Source organism: Camponotus vicinus, unplaced genomic scaffold, assembly GCF_025532165.1.
Source record: "Camponotus vicinus isolate PSW18456_S1 unplaced genomic scaffold, iyCamVici1.0 SCAF_1, whole genome shotgun sequence".
Lineage (NCBI taxonomy): Eukaryota > Metazoa > Arthropoda > Insecta > Hymenoptera > Formicidae > Camponotus > Camponotus vicinus.
In genome coordinates, this window is record NW_028141945.1 from 22,553,403 (window position 1) to 22,578,546 (window position 25,144).

At 34.9% G+C, this 25,144-nt stretch overlaps 3 protein-coding genes across 4 annotated transcripts; all 3 read right to left on the reverse strand.

Moving 5' to 3' along the window:
* Nucleotides 1–192: 192 nt before the first annotated feature.
* LOC145959605 (glucose dehydrogenase [FAD, quinone]) lies at nucleotides 193–13,579 on the reverse strand. Its single transcript, XM_083078606.1, has 9 exons — nucleotides 13,448–13,579; nucleotides 9,145–9,314; nucleotides 5,626–5,869; nucleotides 5,169–5,427; nucleotides 4,683–4,943; nucleotides 3,812–4,042; nucleotides 1,690–2,017; nucleotides 1,099–1,367; nucleotides 193–1,012 (listed from the first exon to the last, which is right to left on the reverse strand). The coding sequence occupies exons 2-9, from the start codon at nucleotides 9,312–9,314 to the stop codon at nucleotides 969–971; spliced, it is 1,806 nt and encodes a 601-aa protein (XP_082934732.1). The 5' UTR covers nucleotides 13,448–13,579; the 3' UTR covers nucleotides 193–968.
* Nucleotides 13,580–14,191: 612 nt separating this feature from the next.
* On the reverse strand, nucleotides 14,192–19,327 carry LOC145971989 (uncharacterized). Of its 2 annotated transcripts, XM_083100144.1 has the most exons (13): nucleotides 19,235–19,327; nucleotides 19,015–19,152; nucleotides 17,469–17,561; nucleotides 17,240–17,404; nucleotides 16,948–17,079; nucleotides 16,706–16,872; nucleotides 16,382–16,498; nucleotides 16,251–16,303; nucleotides 15,989–16,145; nucleotides 15,459–15,885; nucleotides 15,056–15,270; nucleotides 14,747–14,959; nucleotides 14,192–14,659 (listed from the first exon to the last, which is right to left on the reverse strand). In XM_083100144.1, the coding sequence occupies exons 1-13, from the start codon at nucleotides 19,311–19,313 to the stop codon at nucleotides 14,603–14,605; spliced, it is 2,013 nt and encodes a 670-aa protein (XP_082956270.1). In that variant the 5' UTR covers nucleotides 19,314–19,327; the 3' UTR covers nucleotides 14,192–14,602. The 2 variants fall into 2 exon arrangements, with proteins under 2 accessions (XP_082956270.1, XP_082956277.1); XM_083100151.1 differs by lacking the exon at nucleotides 16,948–17,079.
* A 428-nt stretch (nucleotides 19,328–19,755) lies between these two features.
* Nucleotides 19,756–24,236, reverse strand: LOC145972000 (endoglucanase A-like). The gene is made up of 7 exons (XM_083100167.1): nucleotides 24,085–24,236; nucleotides 23,757–23,820; nucleotides 22,505–22,754; nucleotides 22,012–22,296; nucleotides 21,476–21,816; nucleotides 20,979–21,228; nucleotides 19,756–20,818 (listed from the first exon to the last, which is right to left on the reverse strand). Exons 2-7 carry the CDS (start codon nucleotides 23,784–23,786, stop codon nucleotides 20,484–20,486), a joined length of 1,491 nt encoding a protein of 496 aa, XP_082956293.1. The 5' UTR covers nucleotides 23,787–23,820; nucleotides 24,085–24,236; the 3' UTR covers nucleotides 19,756–20,483.
* Between the last annotated feature and the right edge of the window lie 908 nt (nucleotides 24,237–25,144).

Genomic DNA, 25,144 nt, shown 5'->3' on the forward strand with positions numbered 1-25,144 from the left:
CAAGTGCATTATCTGTGTGACATATTTTTTCATCAAAAGTTTTCCAATCCTATTTTCTTTATCGATCAGCTATCGATCAAAGTTTCAACATAAAAGCGACGTTGAAAATTCCAAGTTGGTAATTTTTATTCGATAAGGACGCGTATCTTAAACTGACAAACACCTCGAAAGACATGAGATAAAAAAATAATGTCGCGATAAAATATTCTTTATTTGTACATTATTTTACGAAGTGATTCGTAAAAGAATACACTGCGGTAATGTACTATTTACAATTAAAGTCGCTTATTCTATATTTATTGTCGGTGGAAATGCAGAGGAAATTTGCGATCGAGATAATCAGCTTATTAAAAGTTATCGCGATTGATAAATCTATTTGGTACGAAGATATACACATAATCTCCGGTGAAAAACTTACCACAAAATAAACTTAAACGTATACCAAATGAGCGTAGATTAAAATTGTTATCAAAAATAGAATAAGATCTTACAAATTCTGTAACTAGGAGAAGCTGTAATACTATTTTTCTCATCGGTAAAATAATTTTATACTAAAAAATTGTTCTGACAAAGATTGTTTAACATATAACTTACATACAAAAATGTATTCTATTAAGTAATACTCCAAGATCCTAATTAAAAGTAATTAATCAATTGTTGAAATTTCACAAGATTGTCTGAAAAATATATCTTAATTAAAACTAATTAATCAATCGTTGAAATTTCACAAGATTGTCTGAAAAATATGAATCTATGTTTAGATGTGAAAAATGAAGCGTATATTTGTCTTTTATCTATAATGGGAGATTCGAAAAATGCAAAAACCCAAAAAAGAGTAAAGCACGAATAAAAAACATATCTGAAAAGTTATTTTTCAAACTTTTCTACAATCTTTTTAAATTATCTGTGTTGTTTGAAACACGATAGTTTGCAAAGTGGTAAAAATCGCTCAATTAAATCGGCTCAAATCAATCGGTCCAAGTTTTCTTGATAAAGTCTGCCGCTCTTTCACCTGTAACATATATTTATTTCTGGATGCGCAAAGGAAAAGAAAAAAAAGGAAAAGAAAAAAAGGAAAAAATACAAAAAGTTACATACCGATCATGATCGCCGGCGCGTTTGTATTACCGGACGTCACCTTCGGCATGATACTTGTGTCTGCCACCCTCACCCCCCGCACTCCTCTGACACGCAACTGATTATCGACCACGGCGAGAGGATCATCCGGCGGTCCCATTTTGCAGGATCCCGCTTGATGATTTTCGGGTGCAGTGTCATGACGAATCGCACATTCCCAATAATCGTCGCAACCAAACTTGAGATGCTCGCAATTCTTCACGGGAGTTCGATCCAGGTCGAAACCGTATCTGAAAAAGATTTTTATTTCATTCGCTATATATATAAAAAAATTAAAATTGTTAACCTGCACTTTTTTATGAATGATGAAAATAAATTATTACTAGTAAAATGAGGGAAATTTTTTAGACAAGACATATATCTGCTTTGAAAAATATAAATAAAGATGCAATATATTATTCGAATAAATAAGAAATATATGGCAAGAGAAAGTTTATTCTCTTTTACTTGAAATTTCTTATTTCATAGAGAGAAAACAAATAACGTTTCTGCTGAAAAGTGTTTGCATTTATGTTTATATAAAATCCTGTATAAGAAAATGAAAGTCAACACCTCTTGAGTGCTTGGGTCTCCGATAACCTGATGCTAAACTTGATAGCTTCTACAAGTGCGGCCGCGTCGTCGGGATGAGTCAGATATTTGGGATAGATCAGCGGCTTCGAGAGAGGATCGTTGTTTCGCAAGCGCAGATAACCGCGGCTCTTCGGATGCAGAATCGTCGGGATGATGTAGATGCTGCGGTTCGACCCCTTCTTCTCGCCCACCATACCGGTCTCCGCGCAATCGGCCAGGTAACCGCCAAAGATTAGCTGAACGTCGGGATGATCCTCCCTCGGGTCTGCGTACTTGGTGTTTATCATCGCCGTCACTTCGGATATTCCTAAATCAACGCAACGTATCATAATAAATGCTTTGCTTTTACTACTTGTTATTAAAATCAATAACATTATCACCGTATTAAAAGAGGAAGTATGATAATTTTGCAATCATTTATTACAATTAACAAATCATTGAATTTGCAACTGTCAACGGATCGATTTGCAATTTTGTAGAAACGAATGAATTATGATTCTAGTAGATTTGATAAATCGACGAGTAGACATATAGTTACATATTAATGCGAATCCCAATTCGTAATTAATCATGCTTTCGGGCGTCAGTTTGAGAAATGTCAAATCGATCGAGATGAGATCAAACGTTGTTTCTGCAACGCTTAACATTAATCCGAATCCGTTACCTTTTACATAATTTAATCGTTCGAATCGCGTAGCTGCGGGCTGCATTCAGCGAGAGAGCTACGCTATTATATGCAACGTTTCCCCCGGCGTTTCGTGCGAGTCAACGAGAAGGGCGAGAGACACGATTTTAACACGAAGGAGTTCAGCCCTCTCCTCCCTCTCTCTCTCCCGAGAGGGGGCTCGTTAAGAACCAACTCAGCTCGGGGCTATCGATCGTGCCGAATACCTTAAAAACAGCTCCGGGCTGTGACCGAATCGAGTCTCGTGAAAGGGATACGTTATTATACTCGGATACGGCGAAATATTCGTATGAATATTTCCCGAACAATTTATTTGGTCAAATTCCCGACCGGCGAAACTATGCACGCTAGCAATTCACTTCCAACGATGCCTGTCTTTGATTATTAACGATCAAAGGAGGTTTCGCGAGTGGAGCGCAAAGTTGGTGCTCCCCGCAATTGACGTTGCCTAATTGAGTTCATTAATTAAACCAACGCGCAAAAGAAGGCCAGTTTTGAAGAAACTTTCTCGCTCGTACCTTCTTTTTTCCTTATTGTTTATCGATCAACATAAAGGCAAGTGTTTGTACTCTATGGCCTACACAACTTCTTTCGCTGTTATTACTTATTAACACACACAATACGCAATTTAGCTACAAGAATCGTAAATGTAGAAGTGACCGCAATTGATGGTCACTTTGACGGATGAGCTATTAATTTAAAATTTATAGGACATTGATACAATCATAAATACCAGATATTATTGCTAATGTTTGTGATTATGCTCGATAAAATACCTGTTAATGTTGCTGATATTTTTACACCACTTCTCCTATCGTTGAATAAAACAATGTCTGAGAGATAAAATTCAAATGCAATCAATCATACATATTATAGAAGGTATGCAAAATAATGGCATGAGAAATCGTCGGATAATTCGCGTTGATGGATCGTAAGAGCAGAGTCACGATCGTCGCGCGAGGGGAGGCGATGGACCGGTTTTAAATCGATCCGCGCAATTCGGACGACGGTAAATAGACCTGTCGACCGGGACAAGTCACGTAATCGCGGACTGACGAACGCGAACGTGACCATTGTGCAATATACTTTCACTGCTTGTGCACGAAGCCCGTGAATTACCATGCTCCGAGATGCGCAACATCTTCGACACGGTAAGCAGGAAGCAGAAGAGGCGGGTTTTGGATTACTTGGACACGATTGCCCGGATCAATGAAATCGCGAAGTCTAGAATCACAGTCGTTGCTTTGTAAATGAGGAATCGCTGATCGCGATTAGCGACTTTGTCGTGTCTATTTAGCGTTCCGTTAGGATTACACAAGGCGAAATACTTGACATATATTTATGCGGGTTACATCATTTCTACTCTCTTTCATATTTCTCTATCGCGATCGAAATAAATATTTAGAGCAGTCTTACCTGTACCGGACATCAGACCATCTCTGAACAGTAGATATTCCATGGCGGTCGCCCAATTAAGAGGAGTAGTGTCGGTATCATTAATGGTGAAGGTCAACGTGTAGGCGACGTGATTGTGAAGATTCTTGCCGACGCCAGGAAGATCGCGAATAACCGGTACACCCACCGCCTTCAGCTCCTCTCGAGGTCCTATGCCGCTGTTTAAGAGGATTTGCGGCGAGTTAACGGAGCCTAAACACACGGCAGGTATTGATTAGTTTCAACATTTTTTTATCAAGTTTTATAAAGTTGACAATAATCCAGGTTAAATTATCTAATTATTTTTTTACATCGCTAGGTAATAATCCAACTTCATAGAAAAATAACGTAAGCGCATCCATATTTATAATCGAAAGCTTATGAAATTAATTGATCGAATCAGAGTTTGAAAAATTAATTTCCTACAATTTAATTAATTATCTATTAATTTCTTAAAGATAAGATTTGACGATATATATTGCATTGTATGTATCTCTTATCTCTTCAAGATTATTGCTTCAACATTATTCCAGTTTCTCCGAGAACGTCATCGACGCGCAATTTGTATTGTTTGAGAGAAACCGAAGGTGCGATTACGATTCCTCGAGACACAATTTGCGAAAGGACGAGCAATTAAGACTGACACGTGTGCTGTTTCCAAACATAGATTTCTATATCTCTACAACCTTCAACGCGGAGAGAAACGTATTCTATCCTCCCTGGCTTCCTTCGTGTTAGAATTGGGATAAGTCGAGCAAGGAACGTCCCAGAGAGACTTCCTTCGCTTGAATACACAGAAACGTCTCACCGACATGGAGCTGTTCGTTTGTTGATTAATCAGAGAATTAATTACCTCCGCTCACGACCACCTCCTTCGCCACCGAGACGCGTTGGACCTTCCCGTCGTGGACGAACTCGACGCCAACCGCCCTATTGTTCTCATCGAAGAGAATCCTCGTCACCGTCGAGTTTAGCATTATGTGGAGATTCGGACGATTTCGGGCAGGACGCAGGAAAGCCCGCGACGTGGACAGTCGCGAGCCATTTCTCGACGTGGTTTGCGCAATGGCGAATCCTGTGTGCGTCCGTCCATTCAGATCGACCGTGTCATATCCTGCCAGGTAGATAAGAATTTATTAATTATTTATTTTATATTATATATTTCATTATATATTTAATTTCCATTAAAATATCTATTCAGTTATCTATTTAAAGAGACGCTTGACAAATTTTTTATTGTTTCAAGAAAAAATATGTGAAAATAGTTTTACTATGCAATTGTATCCTTGATAAATTTCGACAGAAATTTCTCGACAAGTTTTTTGCGATTGTGTCCAACCTAATTCTTTTCCAGCTTCCAGGAGGGCGAAACTTAACGGTGGGTGATAGGGGAACTGCATGACCGTGAGTGGTCCACCGACACCGTGAAAACCGTAATCCATGCTGTTCACTTGCTGATTATCCTCGCTTCTTATAAAGAACGGAAGGACATCGCGATAAGACCATCCAACATTACCCAGCCGGGCCCAATCATCGTAATCCTTTCGTGATCCTCTCATGTACGTCATCCCGTTCATAACGCTGGTACCACCGAGAACCTAAGTGATTTCACGTCTTATGTTTAATATGAGTAACGAAATAATATATCGAATGATGAAGATTAAAAAAGTTTAATTTGCTAGATAATACAAATTTTGAATAATATTTTTTCTCTATAACATCTATTTAACATTTTTTTATTTCTATAAAAAGATTGTACTCTTGAATGATTTTAAATTAAATTGAATTCTACGTACTTTCCCTCTAGGCCAATAACATTTTCTGCTCTCTTTGTTTAAGCAAGCTGCATCCTCGCTCTCGGTAGAGTACTGCCAGTCGATATCGCTGCCGATGAAATTGAAGAAAAACGAGGGTATCTGAGTACCAGTTGGCTCATCCAATCCAGCTTCCAGCAGCAACACCGAGAATCTTGATTCCTCCGACAATCTGGCCGCGACAGTCGCACCCGCGCTACCGCCACCGATCACTACAAAGTCGTACCTTGAAGAAAAGAAACGAGCATTAATACGAATTGGCCCGAATGTTGCAAATAAAATTCATTTCGCAAACAGAAATATATTTAGTGTAATAGACTAGATTTTATCCGATTTTCCATCGCGTATTCGTTGCTCGAGATAGAATTAAATATTCGTCGACAAGTTTCGAAGAATATACGCAGGTTTTGCAGATTTAACGAAATGTCGGTCCCTCTCCGCCTCGCCTGACGTTTCGAAAGCAAGATTGTCGTGTCGCGGAAGATTACTCAGTTCCGACGCGATTTTGCGCATGCAAGTTTACGAAAGACATGTTAATTAGCGGAGTCGTGTTATTAAGCGATCCTTTTACCATTTACGAATTAGAAACCGGGTTAGAGGAGCAGCGAGCATTACCATCGTGTGGCGCAACAAACATTTAAATGCACCCCTTTGCTTCCCTCGTATACACGCATCTGTCACATCCCTTTAAAACATGTGCAAACGGAGAAAATTTGTCATCGAGATTAACGAATCACGCAACTCTGACGCTTAAGTTAGATTAGCATTAAATTAAATTATTTTCTCTGGCGTAATAAATTTCTTTTTCATTAAGTATGCAACAAAGTTAATAATTAGATTAATGTAATTAATTATTTAATGAGCCATACATATATGTATTTATAAATTAAGCTGGTAAATATACTTTTTTCTTTACTTTACCGGGCTAATGAGCATTGTTACATCATCGACGTTGGCAAATTCGATTGATTCTGCATCCCATCGAGGCTTCATGCATTGGGAGATAGTGCACCCTTTTCCTTTTAGCTTTTAGCCTCTGCCGGCATCTCGGGCGAAAGGCGGGTTTCTCAGGAGGTTTGCTCGCGAGACGCGATCGTATATGTTCTCTCAGCTCTGAATGCCACGACGTACCCATATCCGCGTATACGTGTGCGCGGGACAATGACATACTTTTACGAGCGGAACTCGATAGAACGATGTATAGAATTCTGTGAAGCGTCCCGACGATTTATTACTCTTTTCTGCCACCAGCTGATGCACAGTTTCGAGTAATTCGGAATCTCGATTTTCCCCCATAATCGCATGCATCTTCTAAATTATAAGCGATGAAAGATGAAAGTTTTCCCGCTAATTAAAGAATGCAAATGATTAACAAGATCTTAGTTTTCAGGTTTATTTTAATTTCAAATTTGATTAAAGGATAATTTTCTCAGGTTGGAGATTAAGAATTTTTAAAAAGACGAGATAGTCGTCTGTCTCGCGTCTTCAAAGAAATCGTGGCTGAAAGGAAAGATAATTCTTTTGTGTGGAAAATTGGATTTGTGGAATCGAAAGAAAAATTAATCCCTTCGTATCGCCAACGAATAATTCAGTCGAGAGAAACGCGAGAAATTCATGTTTAATTATCGGTTTAGCAATAATTGCAACAACGTTTGACGTTGATGAGATAATTCGTAATAAATGTTAAGTATGTGTACTCGACCATAGTGTATATTATCGTTATGCTTCGTATGTTGGATTACTGTGAATTAAAGAACGCGCTTGCTAGAGATTTGATTGTTATTTAGTCAAGTAGTGAGTATTAAAAGATACCGAGTATTAACTTTTCTCTTTGCTTTTCTTTTATTTAAGCTTTTTATTTACATCAACATCTTCATTTTCCACATCTTTAATAAAAGATGTATATTTTATGCCCTATCTTACTTTACTTTATTAGACAAATATTTTATATATACCTTGATATGTTAAACTTTTTCGTGTGAAATGTGATGCAATTAAAATGTTACATCAGTTTGTCTTTTATATATCGCTACTAGTTTTAATTTTAATTCTTAAGGATGACGGGATGCTTAAGAGTTGCATACGAATAAACAGTGTTTCTCATATGTACGTGTATATTTATCAAAATGCCAAGTGATTCAGGTCTGTCTAATCGCTGGCGGCAACCGTATATAAAGATAGATCGAGGATCACGAGCGCTTAATTGAAAACCTGTAAATCAAACCTGTTTCCATCTTCGCTAAAACGAGTTTTCATACGCATAGGCCTTGTATTTCACTCTTTTTTTTCGTTCAGTTTAATATGTTTCTTGTGCGCGAAACGATAATAAATGCAAAATACATTAAATCGCGAAATGTGACTCGAAAGAGGCTTTCAGTTTCTACCATTTAAATGTAAAAACTGCGAGGTATCCACACATCAAAGGCTAAAAAAATATTGACGAAAAGGGGAAGAGAAACTTTGCACATTCGATTAAAAACGTAGGTTGATGAAATTTGATTTCTCTCGCGCATGTCTTGTATCTTATCTTTTTTATGTTTTCTCTCATTAGAGAGAGTGCAACATTTTCGAAGCTTCCCGTCTAAGAGTTGCTCCTTTCGCGTGTCGGTGCATGCGGTACGCGTCGATGCGACGACCAGATGTGACGCAACAAGAGATGCATTGGAACAATAGCCCGCGGTATTACGTGCGTACATACAACGATTTCACAGGATAGAGAGGCACATGGATGTTCATTTTCGAAGGAGGAGAAAAAGGAGAGGAGCATCAGGCTCCGAGTTCCTACGGTTATTACGTGAACGAACGATCATGCGTGTGTCCCGTATAGGATTCGTCGTGGAACAAGAGCTTCCCGCGGATGCTTCCTTCGCTCGCATCGCGGAAGAAATCTCTCCCGTCGATAAGTGTCAAGAGATCTCGGGAGAATCGCACGTAAAGGACGACATGTTATTATCTTCAATGTATACAATGCACCGTAGCCTTACATTTGTGCGAGATAAGGAAACTTTGCCGATTCACCTTCGTATCTCCTCGACCTCGGTGAAGTAATTAGACAATACGAAATAAGGAAACACTACCTTACAAGTTTCTAAATCCGTCATGTTATCCGGGTTATCGTAGATAACTGTGATAGCAGCGAGTAAATTGACAACAGCGGATATACACGTAATTTAGCGAGTTGATTCAACGGGCTTTTTCAACGGACGACGGTCGAGAGATAAATTTGGATTAAGATATAAAGGCGAGTCATTTTCTCAAAGTTACTTTACTAGAAAAGCGCATCATTGCCATATATATTATATTATGTAAAATGTACATATATGTATCTTTCTTATGTAGAAGATATGTATCTCTACACGTGGGTTCTCGCGCAATCGCCGAAAGAAATTGCTTTAAGGCGGGGTCGATCGATTCTCTTTCTCATTTACCCGTGACCTATTTATCCGAATTCAACAATCATCTCGGCCACGAGATGGTCTTTTTATTAGTTATATTATTTACCTCGTATTGGCAGTGTCTCTCGTTGTAGGTCTGTTACACGGGTCTTCGAGATCGCACTGGCTGCGTAAAAAGACTTCGAGCAATCCCATAAAGAGCATAAAGGATGTTCCGCCGCATGTCGAGGCCAATGTGGGTCCCACGGACGGAGTCAATGGACAGTTGCAACTCATCTGGAACAGAGACCATTCATTATTTTCTTGTACAAGTGACGATTTTGCCATTAGAGAGATTAATCTCGCTGCGTCTTTCGCTTTAAAATAACGGAAGTCACTTTAACGACTCAATCGATGCAACTTTTTCGAATAAAAATATTTTTATGCACTAATAGATTGATAAGGAGAGAAATATTTATAAACCTTTTAGAATTTTTTCCGATAAGCGCTTTACTTGCGGATGCTTTTAGCTACGTTAAATCTTAAATTGGCTAATGATTCTTTGGCATTCACGCGTGTATTATTATATTTACGTAAAATATATTAGAGAATTAATGATAGAATTAAAATAATGATTTTTATTCGAGCAAGCGATAATTATTCAGCTCTAATAATTATCGACGCAATCTTCTATTATAAATTTCAATGTTTTAAATAGCTCGAATACGTAACTATTAACTTGAATATGCGGCGAGGATAATATTTTTCCATTCAGCGAAAAGTTGAAAACATGTAAAGTATGTAAACAATGTTTCTCGACTGGTCATGCACCGGTGCATCCGACCGTTTATCTTCGATCCGGCCGACTATGAAGCAAGCTTCGCTCCGAAATGGAAGAGAAAAACTTGAAGGAGAGTGAGAGTGCGCATACCGGCCGTTCTCGTCGTAACGAACGTGTAATGGCCCCGTAATAGAGTATGTCCAGTTGTAAATTCATTCAGCTCTGTCGGCGCGATTCAAAACGAACGTGAGCGATTCCTCGCGATGAGAGGCGCGTCCTTACGATGCACGTGCTTTCTATAACGCAATCACAGTGTCCCTTGTGAATGCACGCTGTGTACGGTACGTGCTCGTACCGGTGAAACTTTTTTACACCGTTTTTACACCGTTTCCTCTTCCGACATTTCTCACAGTCGAATGCATAATCGTGTGAGGCATAACGCGCCGAATATCTGCGAGAATGAAGCGTGACGATGTACGGATGCACGCGGATGCTCTAATTTTGAGCGAAGAAAATGGATATTTAAAGTTGCAATTTTTTCCTTTCATTGAAAAAAAGATTTAGATATCAAGCTAATATTCTAAGTATTGCCTCTTTAACGGTGATCGATGACATTACGACATTTGGAAGATATGCAAGCTTATGCAATTTGTTATGCAGCAGATAAGACATACTTATTACATTTAAAAAATACACTTTTGCTCTTTTAATGGCCTTTAAATACATATTTCCTTCAAGGAAAAAATTAACGAGAGATAATTGATTGGTTCTGTCAGAAAAAATATGTTTTTTTCATCAAGATTAATAATTCTGACTTCTTTCTTTTTTGGGTTTGCGACAATTTAATCAATTCCTTAATGAGACGCGATCTCTATCTGGAACTAGATCCAAAGTGATGTATCTTTATATGACATAAGACGATGAAGAGGTAAAGTAACACAGAAAAAGAAGGTGTAAAATAGCATGACTTTCGTAATCGATGGCGAGACATGCCGGTTCTCGGTCAGTGAACGTAACGGTGTTGAGACTGAAGGAGCGTATACATTCGTGAGAAGCGTATAGCCGCTGGCGAATATTTGCGCTTCTGCGATTATACTAAAGTATCGTAATGTATCAACCACAGTAGCTGAGTGTAGTAAATAAAGTTTGACGATCAAAGTCCGGAAAGAGGAAGCTGATCTTACGCTATTTACACTAAGAGTAATCAAGATATTGAAAAAAAATCGACATCAGTGGGAGAGAGTGTCACATACAGATTTCCTATACATATATTTGTATAAAGTTTTTCCAAAGAATCACAGTATAATTTTATAATACAAGTTTTCCAACAAGATACAAGATCAGACTTTTATTTATTACACGCGCGACGCGAGACTTTAATACGCCCCTTGATTAATTCGCGCGGTGTCCTAGTTCGCTGAATATCTCTTTCTCGAAATGGAAAATCGCAGTATAGAAAGCGATTTTCAATTATCTGGAGTAATGGAAATATTTTTGCGTAACTTCATCATCATAAATACGTTGACCGCCGACAAATTGCTTATTCGTTGCAATTTTAAAATACATCTCGTTTCCCATTTTACGCGAATTATCGCCATATTCAAATGTAAATGTAATAACTAAATAGATTCTATCTTTTTCTTTCTCTCTCTAGAATTTATCATCAAATTTTGAGGGCTTTCATCAGCTTATCTTTTCAAAGATTTCAAAAATTTTCATCTTTAAAATCAATATGTGCAGTGGTAATATTTCATTTATGATATGTACGCTGGAATTCTCTGTAAATACATGAGATAATGTTGATCTAATGAGATCTTGCATTAAGTGACATTTTATTTTTAATTATTGTCAGTTGATGATTGTTACACGCAACGTTATGTCGTGCCATGTAAATTACATGAATCACGTAAGCCTTGTAACAGTTTACAACTCGATCGCTGTAATAGTTGTTTGCACGGAAATGTTATATAGTACATAAGGGTGTTAATCGGAATTTATATAACTTGAAAAAACTTATTATGCCGGCATCGTTAACAAGCATATCACCGCAATATCACCGCAAAATATCATTCCCCGCAAAATTGCTCGATTCGTCGGCACGCTTCTCGATTTTCGAACGCGAAAATGTAGATATTACACGCCACGTTACATGTTTCTCAATATATTTTTCCACGTCAGTTTCTTCTATTTCGTTATCTTTATTTATACACATATCTTACGTATGTATATCACATATCTACGTATATGTCGCATTTTGACGGATATCCTCGATATTATGAAGTTCTTGAGTATGACACGCAATATATGATTACGATGATCTTAATTGATGTTTAACTCTCTTTTTGAGCTAATTTTTATATAATTATGAGATTATGTTTTGAAAGATAAACCGACAAATTTCACTGTTATTCAATATAAGAGAGACAAGAGACTACTTTCTTTTATATACATGAATATCTACTTGATTGCTTTTTAATGAATATCACCGTGAGAATATTGTAAGATATTTAAAGCACATAAACGATTGTACCTAGTGGGACGTTTTTTGTATAAAACTTTATTCGTTTCGTTGGGTTATTTATAGTTCCCACATGTTACGACATACGCACAATTAAAACTTCTTTTTATAATATTTCATTACTAATCATATATATGAAAATTATTATAAAACTTACATTTTTCTTATATCGATAAGAGGAAAAATAAAGGAAAGAGATGTTAAGTTTATTATTTTTAAAAGGACATCGATAAAGTACTTAATGTCAATATTATTGCTATATATAATGCATTTTGAATTATAATTTCTCGATGTAATTTAAAAAAATGCGATGATGTGTCAAGAATAGCATTATATTACATCTTGCCAATAAACTTGAGGGACAAATTATATATTCAACGAGAAGAAGAGATATCATATATAATACGATGGTTGTAACGTTTCAAGGGAAAGGTGGATCGATCGCTTAATGCCAAGGTATAGAAAATTAATTCACACAAACCGACGGTTACATCGTAGACCCATTTATTCGAAAGGACTCTATAATTAATTAAAATACATCGTAACCCATTGATTTTGTAATAACAGAAACTTATCGAGCGATTAATACATATTAAATACGGGAAGGAACTTAGACATCCATTTATTTTATCATCAGTATAAATGTCATTAATTTATCAATACTAAGTCTATATAATATATATATATATATATATATATATATATATATATACATTTCAACAATAAAACAATTATGAATACTACGTTGTTTTCTTCGATTGACAGACGCTCATCGACTGATTCATTGTTAAAAATTTTTGTATTTCTCACATTTTTGTGTAGTATGTGAAAATTATATAATTAAAATAATTAAATAATTATATAATGAAAATAATAATATCGTCAAAAATTAATTCATATTTACTTGAAAGAATTTAATTCTTTATTATAAACAATTAAAATTGACGAATTTTTTATCCTCTTTTCTTGAATGTGATAGAATTAAAAAATAAAAATAATCGTATCAATCGTTTTCGCTTTCATTACCGCGAAATATAAAGGAATCTTATTCTACAGCACTGAAATCGGCCAAAACTGTACTGGTTTTTTGAGGTGGCTACGACGACACGAGACGAAAAAAATAAAACTTACCTTTCAAGGATGGTCACCCCGTCCTTCGAAAGATAATTGCTTGACTGGAGAACCCGCAGAACACAGAACGCGAAAAAGACGAGAGATAGAGAACTGGTAGCTCGCGGTACCGCGATCAACGGCCGACTAGCCTGGTACCATTCCCCATCGCCGTGGTAATATTCGACAACTCTTCCACCACTTTCCTGCCGTCTCTCTTCTGCTTCGCACTTGTAGAAGCAGATTCGGGAACTTACGTGATGGTGCGACTAGTTCCGTCACGAGGAGATTTCGTGGTGAAAACAAGAGGTAGTAATTAAATGATTAAATACTCTTAAAGATGATTTAATGGCGACGGAATTATGAGGGTGTATTATCATTCTAATGACCGACATTATTCTAGACGAGAGAAATATATCTGTTAGATTGATACAATATAGGGAGTAAATATCGTGCAACAATTGTTATTAAAAGAATAGCCACGTGAGAGAGGGAATTTATAGTAAAATAAAATGGTTGAATATTAACACAAAGATTATCGCAATAAAATTTATATAAATGATTATATATAACAATTTAAGTATAAAAAATATTTCTAATATTAATAATAAAATCGCTGCCGAAAAAAGGCGTTGAATTTATTGAAGAAATATTAATAATAAAAAAGGAGGCGCTTAATTTATTAAAGAAATATTGAATGAAAGATATAAGTCTGAATTCAATTATTTCGCTTATAATACGATTAGAACATAAAAAATGATTAGAAAAAACATCTCATGTGTGAATTTATTCCTTCATGTATAAATTTATTCACGTATAAATTGACTCCTTCCTGAACAGTGTAGTTATTAAGACTATCATCCATTTAAAACTCGTGAAATACCGTAGTTTTTTGCTATCATTGTATCGCATCCCCGGGTTGATAATTGTGTAAATCCTGGCATCTACAGAAATAATCTTCATCATGAAAGAGGAAAAGAAAATACAACGATAAAGAGGCAATAAAGAGCATTCAATTGCGTTCAAATGAAGTCGTTTCCCATCACGATTCCGTTATTTCGATACTATTGTCGTAGCTATCGTGACTTTAAATATTCATTACATTCATCATGATCCTCTCTCCTTCTTTTGTCATTATTATTACAAGCATAAGGAGATGCCTCGAGTATAATATTATCATACATTCGTTTTCTTGTCTGCCTTATCGAAAGGAAACGCGAACTGAATATCCGACTGAAACAGAAATTCGGAACCGGTTTGCATATTTTGCAAGTCAGGCATAAAAATGTTGAATTGCCATTTACTATATGCGAAACATACCTGATTCCCCTCTTCGTTCAATGAAATGTTCAAAATCTTATTCAGCGGAGATCCTTCATATTCGCGTTCTAATTTGTCGATGTCGTCAACGGATATTATGTCGTAAGGATAGTTTGCAAGGCCATAAAGTTTCTCGTCTCGAGAACTGTAATCGCTTTGTCCCGTTGTAACAGACGAATTGAACGTCGCAAGATTATCATTGGTCACATAGTCCTGTATGGCTCGAGTATAATGGAGTAAATCATTATCATAACAATTCTCTAGCCTTACGGAAAATACAATGTGTTTAATCCCTTGGAGCGTACTCACGTCATAGTAATTGTCCGATGTTCTGTAAACATTTGGAGAAGTAATGTTTCTTTTTTCCATTGCGGGGAAATTCGTATAATAACCGGACAAATCATCGAAATAATTCGTCTTGGAGTTTTTTGCTTTAATAGTTGCGGAATCGTTGATATAAGTACCAATCTTGTCCATTGTCGAAATATTATCCTTTGAAGCTATCTTTGAAGCTATCGTTGTATCTTAAATAAATTGTATTTCTATTTTCCTCAAAACACACTTTTTGTCAAATAAAAAAAAATTTAAGATTATAAAAAAAATGTTAAAACAATTTATTATTGAAATAAAATATTCAAATAAATTAATCGAAAATTACTTAGATATTTTAAATAGAATTTTTATTATAGCCATCCTCAGCTAACGTGAATACCTATAGATGTTATTTCTGGCAAGGATATTAAAGCTGCCGCTTCGTTAAAAGGATAAGTGAAAAACGGAAAAAATTGCCCTCGTTCCCTCGTATCCTCGATGAGAATTACCGGTTCGTATGGCGGCAATAAAATCTTATATGGCTCTTGTGGCGCGTGGTATCCCCATGCGTCGCCATTTTCGTCCTTTATCTCCAACAATACCGTGCGATACGAATCGTTTTTTATCCAGATTGGATAATTTTGTCTGATAAAATTAATGCCTTCCAACACCATAGGAAGTGACAATGCGTCTTTGCTCGCTATATAGATCTCTTTTTGTATCTCTAATTGCTTCATATCACGCGACGTAGTTGACTCTGTCCTTTCTTCGACAAGTAAATTGGCCGGAAAAGTTGCACTTGACAAGTCAGCGAATTTAGAAGTAGTCTAGAAAAATGTAAATGTTCCATAATTTTCAAAGAAACGATTTATTATATGTTTATTATATTTTTATTATATTTAACGAATTTATTATATTTTTTACGAATACCTCTATGACATCAGTGATATTGTTTGTCGATAGTTTATTATAATTCCACCAAGATTGAGGATAAGGTAGCGTCGATGACTTGAATGATTTCGTGATTATATTTGATCTCGTCGTTGCGGCTTGTCGATGAGTCAATAAAATTTCCGTGTCATGTTTTCTGTGTAAAGAATGCAATAAAGTCGCAATTTGTAAAATAAATATCAAGCTAACATCCATAATACTGATTTATGGCATTAGCAAGAAATGTTCGTGATCAACTTACGTGGGTGTCATATGACGTAAACTTGATGTTCGGGTTGAAGTCGTCAAAGTCGGCTGAAAAGATAAACGAATCTTTAAACTTTAATCTTTGAATTTTTTTCTCGAGGCCTTTAATTCGTAAAGTATTTTCACCTTTTCCCCTGTAATTGGAAAACTCATCTGCGAATTACTTTTTCTTTCCAGTTCTTGACGAGTCAGTTCGCTTTCCATTTGTATCAAGGTTCTTTTGACCGGGGGTTGCTCGATGACCTACATTTGTTTATTTCAAAATCTATTTAGTAGATATTTTTGGTGATTTCGCGTCGAACATATTGATTGCCAGAATTCAAGAAAGGACTAAATTAAATTGATATCGAAACAGAAATATTTTTCGCTCGTATTTTTGCTCTTCGGAATTAAACAATAAATCTGTCGCGCATGTTTCTCACAAACATTAAAGTTTAAAAAATAAATTACCTTGTTATTCGTATTCGCGTCGGGTTGGACAGACGATATCACAAATGCACGACACGATCTCTCGATGATACAGTCAAAACCTTTGCAAAAACCTGTAATTCGTACTACGCATTTTTGCGATCGCGGACAGATCCAGCCGTGGCAGTGTTTGTTGATTAACTCGTCTTCTACAAAAAGAAAGAATCATCGAGTCATTATTTTCATAAATGAGTGAGTGCGCAGAGTTTTCACCGCAAACAGACCGACAGTGAGTGTGCAATCAGGTGTATGCGCACACCATGAATCATGGCAATTGTTTCCTGGTCGTCGTAAGAAACACTCGTACTTGGAGGTGCAGTTCAATTTTCTACATTCATCGAACCAAATCTCCGCGTCTGCAACAGTTCGTTTTTATTATGCAGCCGGACACTGCATAATTTTTTGTAAATTTCTCGAGCGAATATCCTGATCAAATATGTTAAAGAAGTAATTTCAAACAAATTCATGAAAATATTAATTGAGAGAAAATCAAGTTGTATTCATTTATTGATGGACCTGTTGCGTTCACGCAGCTTCTGATGAGCTTGCAGGGTAGATTGACGCAATAGATTTCTCGCAAGATGCAGCGTTTTTCGGGAGGACACTTGAAACCGGCGCAGGAAGCTGCACCCTCGTAATATTCCTTCTCTGATACGCAGCGCGCTATTTGTTGCTTGCATTCTGAAAAAAATCACGTTTTGATTAATACATCATCTTAAAAAAAAATATAAATATAATTTAACACCTTCATCCCAGTGGCAATCTCGAACTTTAACCATGCATACGTATCCTCTGCTGCAGCGAACAGTGTCGCACGTTAAAGGTCCTTTAAGTGATTCTAAAAGTAAATAAAATTGCACACAATTATGTATATATTTACACAAATATATGTATATATATATAAAAATATGTATATACACTGAGCAACAAAATTAACGCAACAAAAATTTTTATCAAAATTTCACTCAATTTTAAATATTCATAACTCCGCGAAAAATGGTCGTATCAGAAAAATTATTTTTTTATTTTAAAGTTTGAAGTCTCTACTTTAAAGAGAATTTGTCATATTTTGACTTCCTCCTTTCCTCCCTCCCGCCATCTCCTTAAAAGTGAGGTCATGTTTTATTTTAAAAAGTTTGCATATTTTGACGCGCTCCACGGGGTGCAATGAATTTTTCTCGCAAACGTTATAAAAATTACCGTAGAATATAAGCTTTTCCGCACAAATTAAAAAAAAATTGAAGTCTGTACGATTTTTTTTGGCGGAGTTATGAATGTTGACATGTCAAAGTTACCCATGCATTTTAGTCTGTTTATGCCTGTTACCGCCAGCATTAGCGTTACCCGATGCACACCACGAGGAGGTTGCTGGTCGGATTTTGTGCATCGTGTGTGTGTGTGTGTGTGTTGGACGGAAGAAATGAGACATATTGCACGGAAGAAATGTGTATGTTATTGTATTTAATAATGTGTATTTCCGCCTCGTCTTTGAATAACTTCCTGAAGACGTTCGTGCATATTGATGCAGGATCTTATTGCATCTTGAGGAATTTCGTGCCATATGCATTGTAGTGTTAACTCCAGTTGTTGAAGAGTAGTTGGCGGTCTCTCGAAACACACACACACACACGATGCACAAAATCCGACCAGCAACCTCCTCGTGGTGTGCATCGGGTAACGCTAATGCTGGCAGTAACAGGCATAAACAGACTAAAATGCATGGGTAACTTTGACATGTCAACATTTATAACTCCGCCAAAAAAAAATCGTACAGACTTCAATTTTTTTTTAATTTGTGCGGAAAAGTTTATATTCTAAAGTAATTTTTATAACGTTTGCGAGAAAAATTCATTGCACCCCGTGGAGCGCGTCAAAATATGCAAACTTTTTAAAATAAAACATGACCTCACTTTTAAGGAGATGGCGGGAGGGAGGAAAGGAGGAAATCAAAATATGACAAATTCTCTTTAAAGTAGAGACTTCAAACTTTAAAATAAAAAAATAATTTTTCTGATACGACCATTTTTCGCGGAGTTATGATTAATTAAAATTGAGTGAAATTTTGATAAAAATTTTTGTTGCGCTAATTTTGTTGCTCAGTGTATTATCACAAATATGTATATTTACACAAGTTATATAATTATAACTATACAATTAATTTAGAATATTATAAATTGATTAAGTAAAAGAAAAGTCAATCGAGTTATAGAAAGATAACCGAGAAATATTAAAATAAAAATGAGATAAGAAAATATACATCTCGGATAAGAGAGGATTCTCTTGGCATTTACCTCTTCTGGATTTGGAACAATACAACATTCCGGGACAAGGTGGATTTTTGCACCAAAATCTCCGTCTGATGCATCGACTGCCGTTCTCGCAACGTAAATGAGCGCATCCTTTCGAATATTCGTCTATCAAATCTTCTGCTACAAGTTTTAAGGCAATTTTCCAGATTTAAAGCATATACTATAAGCACATAAAATTTTTTCTAATTTGAGAAAAACTTACCGTTTACGTAAAGATGTTCAAAATATAGAAGGAAAAAGAACCAAATTAAATGTCGGATAAAAATGTACTCGCGTCTCATGACGATAGTACCGATTGCACTTCGTTTACTTCAATGCGTGATGCACCTGTGCCGATGTATATATATATATAGTGTGTAATATAAACGCTATTGTAACGAGAGCCACCGCATAGGAAACATTGGCATATTTTGTCAATACAGTAATTATCGTTAATGTTATATCTCGTTGAAAACAATTGTCATTATAGAAGTTGAAAAGAAATACAACTTGAAAGAATGTGCATAAAATAAGATTTGCTTTACGCATATCTTTTGGAAATTTATGGTACTTATAGAAGTTTTACGTTTGTGCTAAATTATTAATATTTTTATCATGCTAGACATGCAAGTCATTTTAATAAATATTTGAAAACTTTTCTTTAATAATATATACTTATATTTTTAACACAATAAAAATATAAAAAAAAACAGTATAGTCTAATTATACAACAAAAACGCCTCATATTTTGATATACATTAGTTGACGCAAAAAAGATAGTATATTTTACACATTTTTGATTTATAAAATATCGAGTATATCATAGCGAGCATATCATAACACAAATTTAATATATATATAAATAATAATAATATATATAAAATAACAGACATAAAATAACAAATTTAATCAAAAATTAACTTCATTTTAATTAAATCGTTCAAAGATATTAAGAGATGTAAATTATAATAAGACATATATAAATATATACTAAAGGAGTTGAGAATATTTATACAAAGCGCGCAAATAGTCTCTAATCAATTATGTATTGTCTTATCGTAATTCATCAAGACCTCCATGTGTGAATAAAAAAGCTTACATATATACTTATATATGTATATACTTATGTATATACTTATTTATTTGTATATGTTTTCATTCTTTCTGGAAGCTGCTTAATCTCTGTATTTCTCTATATTACGTATAATCATTGATGATTAATGATTTCTCTCGTCCAAGCATGTTTCTATTTGAATGCTTCGGAAGACATTAATGCGATTATACGATATACATACGATTAACATAATGCAATCTTTGCTATAAGATAAAATTAATATTACAAGTCAAATTAAATGAAATGCATATTTTGTACATTAAATATTCTATTTTACAAAAGAACATCATGCACACACGACAAAGAGTTTATTTAATTTCTAAACACGGAAATATTTCTATGCATATGTCAATTACAGCTATGATAAATTAATTTGATTGAATAGCCTGTCGTAACTAAAATGAGACGTACACAACCGCCAACAATGCAGTTGTAACAGTTTAGCGAGCACGCAGGTAAAACCAGCATTATAATCTATCCTGACATTCGTATAAATAGGCTCGTATCGAATATCAAGGAACTCATCAGTTACATTAGGTCCGGAAACTAGAGCACCATAAAGAATCTGCGGATTCGGTTCATTTTTCCTATAGTGTGCCCTTCCGCACCACTTTGGTCGGAGCGGACAAGAAGATGCAATATGATACGGCTGTTGCGGTGAATTAATACCGTATCCGACCACGTAACTTCTTCCTAAAAATTGTACGAAAGTAAAAAAGAATCCAACAAAAATAAAAAAAAATTCGATTCAATCTATAAAAACCGATAAAATAATATTATTATGTAGAATATAAGCGTCGAGTACAAACGTAATTTCTTTTTGAATACAAGATCACTTTTATTCAAGTTTTACCTGCTTTTAAACCCAGTATATAATCAATCTGTTCTTTGGCAAATTTATAATATTGATGCGAGGGACCAATTTCAAAATCAGCAGCTTCCAAGCAAATAAAAGCTACATTAGCGGCATGAGAAAGAGTACCTAATTTATCGATATACAAGAGACCCATAGGCGTGCGTGTTTGTTGATGCACTGAGAAGTCGCAAAAATTGCGAACAGCTTTTTGATATTCCAATTTTCCTGTTAATTGAGCTAGCAACACCTACGAGAAATTAGAAAAAATTATATTAACCGAAGGACTAAAAGCTAAAGATATTAAATAAGACGAGATACCTTCTCATTTAGTAAATTATTATTCATAATTTATTTTGCAATCGAAAAGATCTTAATTTAAAAAAATCTAAAATTGTCAAAAAATTAAAAATCTTGTCGAGCCGAGAGATAAATTATCACGATAAACATAATAAAAATCATATAAATAAATAAGTTATTAAAGAGAGTCGTTGTACCTGAACTCCGGCAATCTTGTTGTTATAGGAGAATTCATTCGGACGTTTCTCGAGATGAAAATACTGGTAATGATTTTCAGCATCATCGAGATAATCGAAGTGTGGATACGCCTTGTGGAGCCAAATAACAGCCCACGCTAACTCGTCGCCGTAATCAGTGTTATTATAATATAATTGCAGATTTTTTATCCCATTGTGATAAAATCCACGATAATGATTGGCCAAACTGTAAATTTCTTTCGCATGCTTGAGACATTTGGCGCTATACTCGGGATCGAGTTTTCTGAAGACGATACTCGAAGCTGCGAGAGCTGCTGCTGTTTCGCCGGCGACATCAGAGCCTACGATCGATTAATCACAAATCAAGCAAAATAAATGCGCATATAATAAATAAATCGAATAATTACATGTAAAAGATACATTAAATATTTACATATATTATACATGTACATCCCACAATATATTTTTTATTTATCTTTTTATCTTCTAAATAAATTATAAATATTTTTTATATATAGATTTATTCACATATATACCAGGATGTTCCGGATCGATTTTGTAGACTGGTCTGTACGTGCCATATGGTAGCTCTTCGGGTCTCCCCCAAAACGTTTCAGTCAAATAAAATTCGCCTATTTGTCCGTACAATACATTATGGCTTACGTGACACTTGATGAAGTAATCGGTAGCCCATTTGATAGTTTTACGAATTTCGTCGAGTTGATTAGCGATGTTAAAAGCTTCCGACCAACTGACTGCACCCCAAGCCAAAACTGTCGTCGCGAAAGCCATTGTGAAACCGAACTTTACATAATTATGACCTGAACAAAGAGAACAAGCGTGATATTTCGCGAAATAAATTGTTGTGGTTTTTTATTGTCTCATAAATCATTGTATCGTCATTAATCCGCCAAACAAGGATATATTTTTGTATGATTCCTATTTAGGGGTTAACAAATTTAAATAATTTTATCGAACAATTTTCCTATTATTTTTTTCAATTCTCCAAGTGACGTAATGGTTGATTACCATCGTAGTATCCCCCGATTAAATCTTCGCCTTTCTGACCAATGTCATGCAATGCAGAATCGCCTCGCCATGGGATTCTATTGTCTTTTGGTAATTCCCCAGAACGCTGCGCTTCATAAAACAACAATGAAAGCTTCAGGACTTTGTAATATTCTTTCTTGTCGCCGTCAAAACCTACTTCCTCAATGTTGTCATGTATATCATAGGCATTTATCCTATACGTTGAGGTAATCAATAATGTCAGTAGAATCTGTCAACAAATAACACATTAACAGGCGCTTAATACCATCATCGAATTGCAAAGCGTTCTCCGAGAACACATGTAATGATGATTATACAGTGTACCGAAAATAATGTAGAGCAATGTCGTGTAAAATCTTAAATTTTCCACATAGTCTACGGTCTTATAACATAATCTGCGCGATCAAGGTTTACATAAAGTAAAGTCGATTGCTCGCAGTTGAAGTCAAGTTGAAGAAGGCGATGAATAAAATTTTCGAGCGTGGTGCTAAGCATTTCCAATTTGGATGGACAATAGAATTTTAATGATATTACATTGCATAACGCCATAAAACTAATTCACGACGATAACAAAATAAATATGAGAATTCATATTTCTTGATGATCACTTTTTTGGCTGATTCAATTCACGTAAATTTCTCGAAAAGTAAAATATTGCGATTGTATCAATTGCTTATCAAGAAATTATACAGAATGATGCTTATAAAGAAAATTTCTCCATCTCGGATATTTCTTTGGCGGAATGTTTTTGGCTCGAAGTTAAAACGCATATAAATTTCGCTCAACCGATTGTAAAGTCTAAGAAACGAATATATAATGGCGATAATATTATAAAAATAAATAGTAATAAAGACGCGCTGAAAAAAGGACAAAGAAAAGTTGACATTCCGGTAGGATTTTCGTTTACATAAAAAAAAAATATTACAAAAAAAAACAATAATAATTTATCGAATATATAATCGTTATTTTTAAATATCATAAATTTCCGTTGTTTAAAATTAGCAAATTATTAGTGATCATAGATTAATAATAAAGGTTTTCAGAAAAACTTTTAAAGGTTTATTTTTTCCTGTAATTTATTACGCGTTTTTTTGCACTATTCTGTCTCTCCTTCACGCGCATTTGTTCGCACGCGACGCATGTTCAAACATTCTAGCGTGACAATGCAACAGCTATAATTAATATATATTTTCGAATCACAACATTAACGATTATTGACAAAAAAACTCACCGTGACGTAGACAAAGAGACTGAATTTCATTTTGTCTTCGCGATGCTGTCGTCCCGGAAGGTCTCTAAAATCAAAAGTAGATAACAATTTCCATAAATATTCCAATTATTTTATAAATATTATTATTGAAGAATAAAGTTTACAGCAATTATGGATTGAATAAAAGAATAAACCTGAGAAACTGAAACGTTTTATGTATTTCGGTAAATGTTTATTAATTCGATAAATAAATGCATTTTTTCGATGATTTTTACTTTTGTTTGTAAAATGAGAAAATTGACGTAAAACGCGTGTAGTATTTTAAAATAATGTCGAAATTTAAACTCACTGCAATTACAAATTCTTTATCTGTTGGCCAAATTTGAATCCGCTTACAATGTCACGATCTCGACGAAAACTCACGAGAAATTGAAAGATCCACGTTTGACAATCGAAGTCTTTCTGTTTCTTCTCTTAAGTCTTTGTGTTTCTTACGTTATATTATGTTTTGCAGACAAAGTCAAACTTCTGGAACCGTTGGTATACCTACAACGAAACACAGTAATTTATATTTGCTCTATTCTTATTCTACTCCTTTGTATATACGTTTAAAGTATGCGATTATTCCAATTTTTTTTATTATTTTGTTTCGTGAATTTTCTGTACACTTGTATGTATGAAAGAATTCTTAGAATCCATCCATTCTCATAAATTCGACATATACAGAAAATAGATTAACTTACGATGTATACATATGCATAATCGTCGCGTGTAACTTTCATTGAATTGAATGATTTCTTATTGAATGAATTCTTGTTGAATCTTTTTTTTTAGTCGTTCCACTTCGAGACAAATTAATGATTAGCAATCAGCACCACAGTTGGCGTTAAAGACTCTTAGTTTTCTGTAATTCATACACTTCGCGTCTTACATCAAGGTTTCCGAAATTCTACCTTTTCTAACGTGCAACTTTAAATACCAACTTGTTATTATAACATATAATAATGTATAGATTTTTTGTCAAAGAAACTTTTTTTCACAAAAAATGAAAATTATATGTATTTGTTATTGTACGAATCGTTTATATAGAACATGGAGAATTTGCGCGTTCAATGCATCTATGAAGAAAATCTAGTTTGGAAAATTAACGATAATTAATAAATATTAACGCGAATTTATTCAATTTCAATTCAATTATTTGTAAGCACGTATTTGATTGCGAGATTGTATTCATATAATTCTCGAAATGAAAGGGATGCCAGTAAAAGATTTCGAATAGAAAATAGAACTAGCTCAAGTAGAAAATTTATCATTATTTGATTTTTAACGTTTCACACTTGTTCAAATAGAAAATCTACTATTATTTGGTTTCTGAATATTATTACATATTTCAATAATGACATAATCAC

Bases quoted from the DNA above. Each gene is read 5' to 3' on its own strand.
- LOC145971989 (XM_083100144.1), bottom strand. From the start codon at position 19,313: ATGAGACGCGAGTACATTTTTATCCGACATTTAATTTGGTTCTTTTTC. The intron at 19,153-19,234 runs GTAAGTTTTTCT...TAAAACTTGTAG, and splicing joins TGAACATCTTTACGTAAACG to CAGAAGATTTGATAGACGAA. The intron at 15,886-15,988 runs GTATTCGTAAAA...ACATTTTTCTAG, and splicing joins ATATCACTGATGTCATAGAG to ACTACTTCTAAATTCGCTGA.
- LOC145972000 (XM_083100167.1), bottom strand. From the start codon at position 23,786: ATGAAATTCAGTCTCTTTGTCTACGTCACG. The intron at 22,755-23,756 runs GTGAGTTTTTTT...ATTTGTTGACAG, and splicing joins GTCTCTTTGTCTACGTCACG to ATTCTACTGACATTATTGAT. The intron at 22,297-22,504 runs GTAATCAACCAT...CTCTTTGTTCAG, and splicing joins AATCGGGGGATACTACGATG to GTCATAATTATGTAAAGTTC.
- LOC145959605 (XM_083078606.1), bottom strand. From the start codon at position 9,314: ATGAGTTGCAACTGTCCATTGACTCCGTCCGTGGGACCCACATTGGCC. The intron at 4,043-4,682 runs GTAATTAATTCT...CCGTGTGTTTAG, and splicing joins GGAGGTGGTCGTGAGCGGAG to GCTCCGTTAACTCGCCGCAA. The intron at 1,013-1,098 runs GTATGTAACTTT...TATATGTTACAG, and splicing joins CGCGCCGGCGATCATGATCG to GTGAAAGAGCGGCAGACTTT.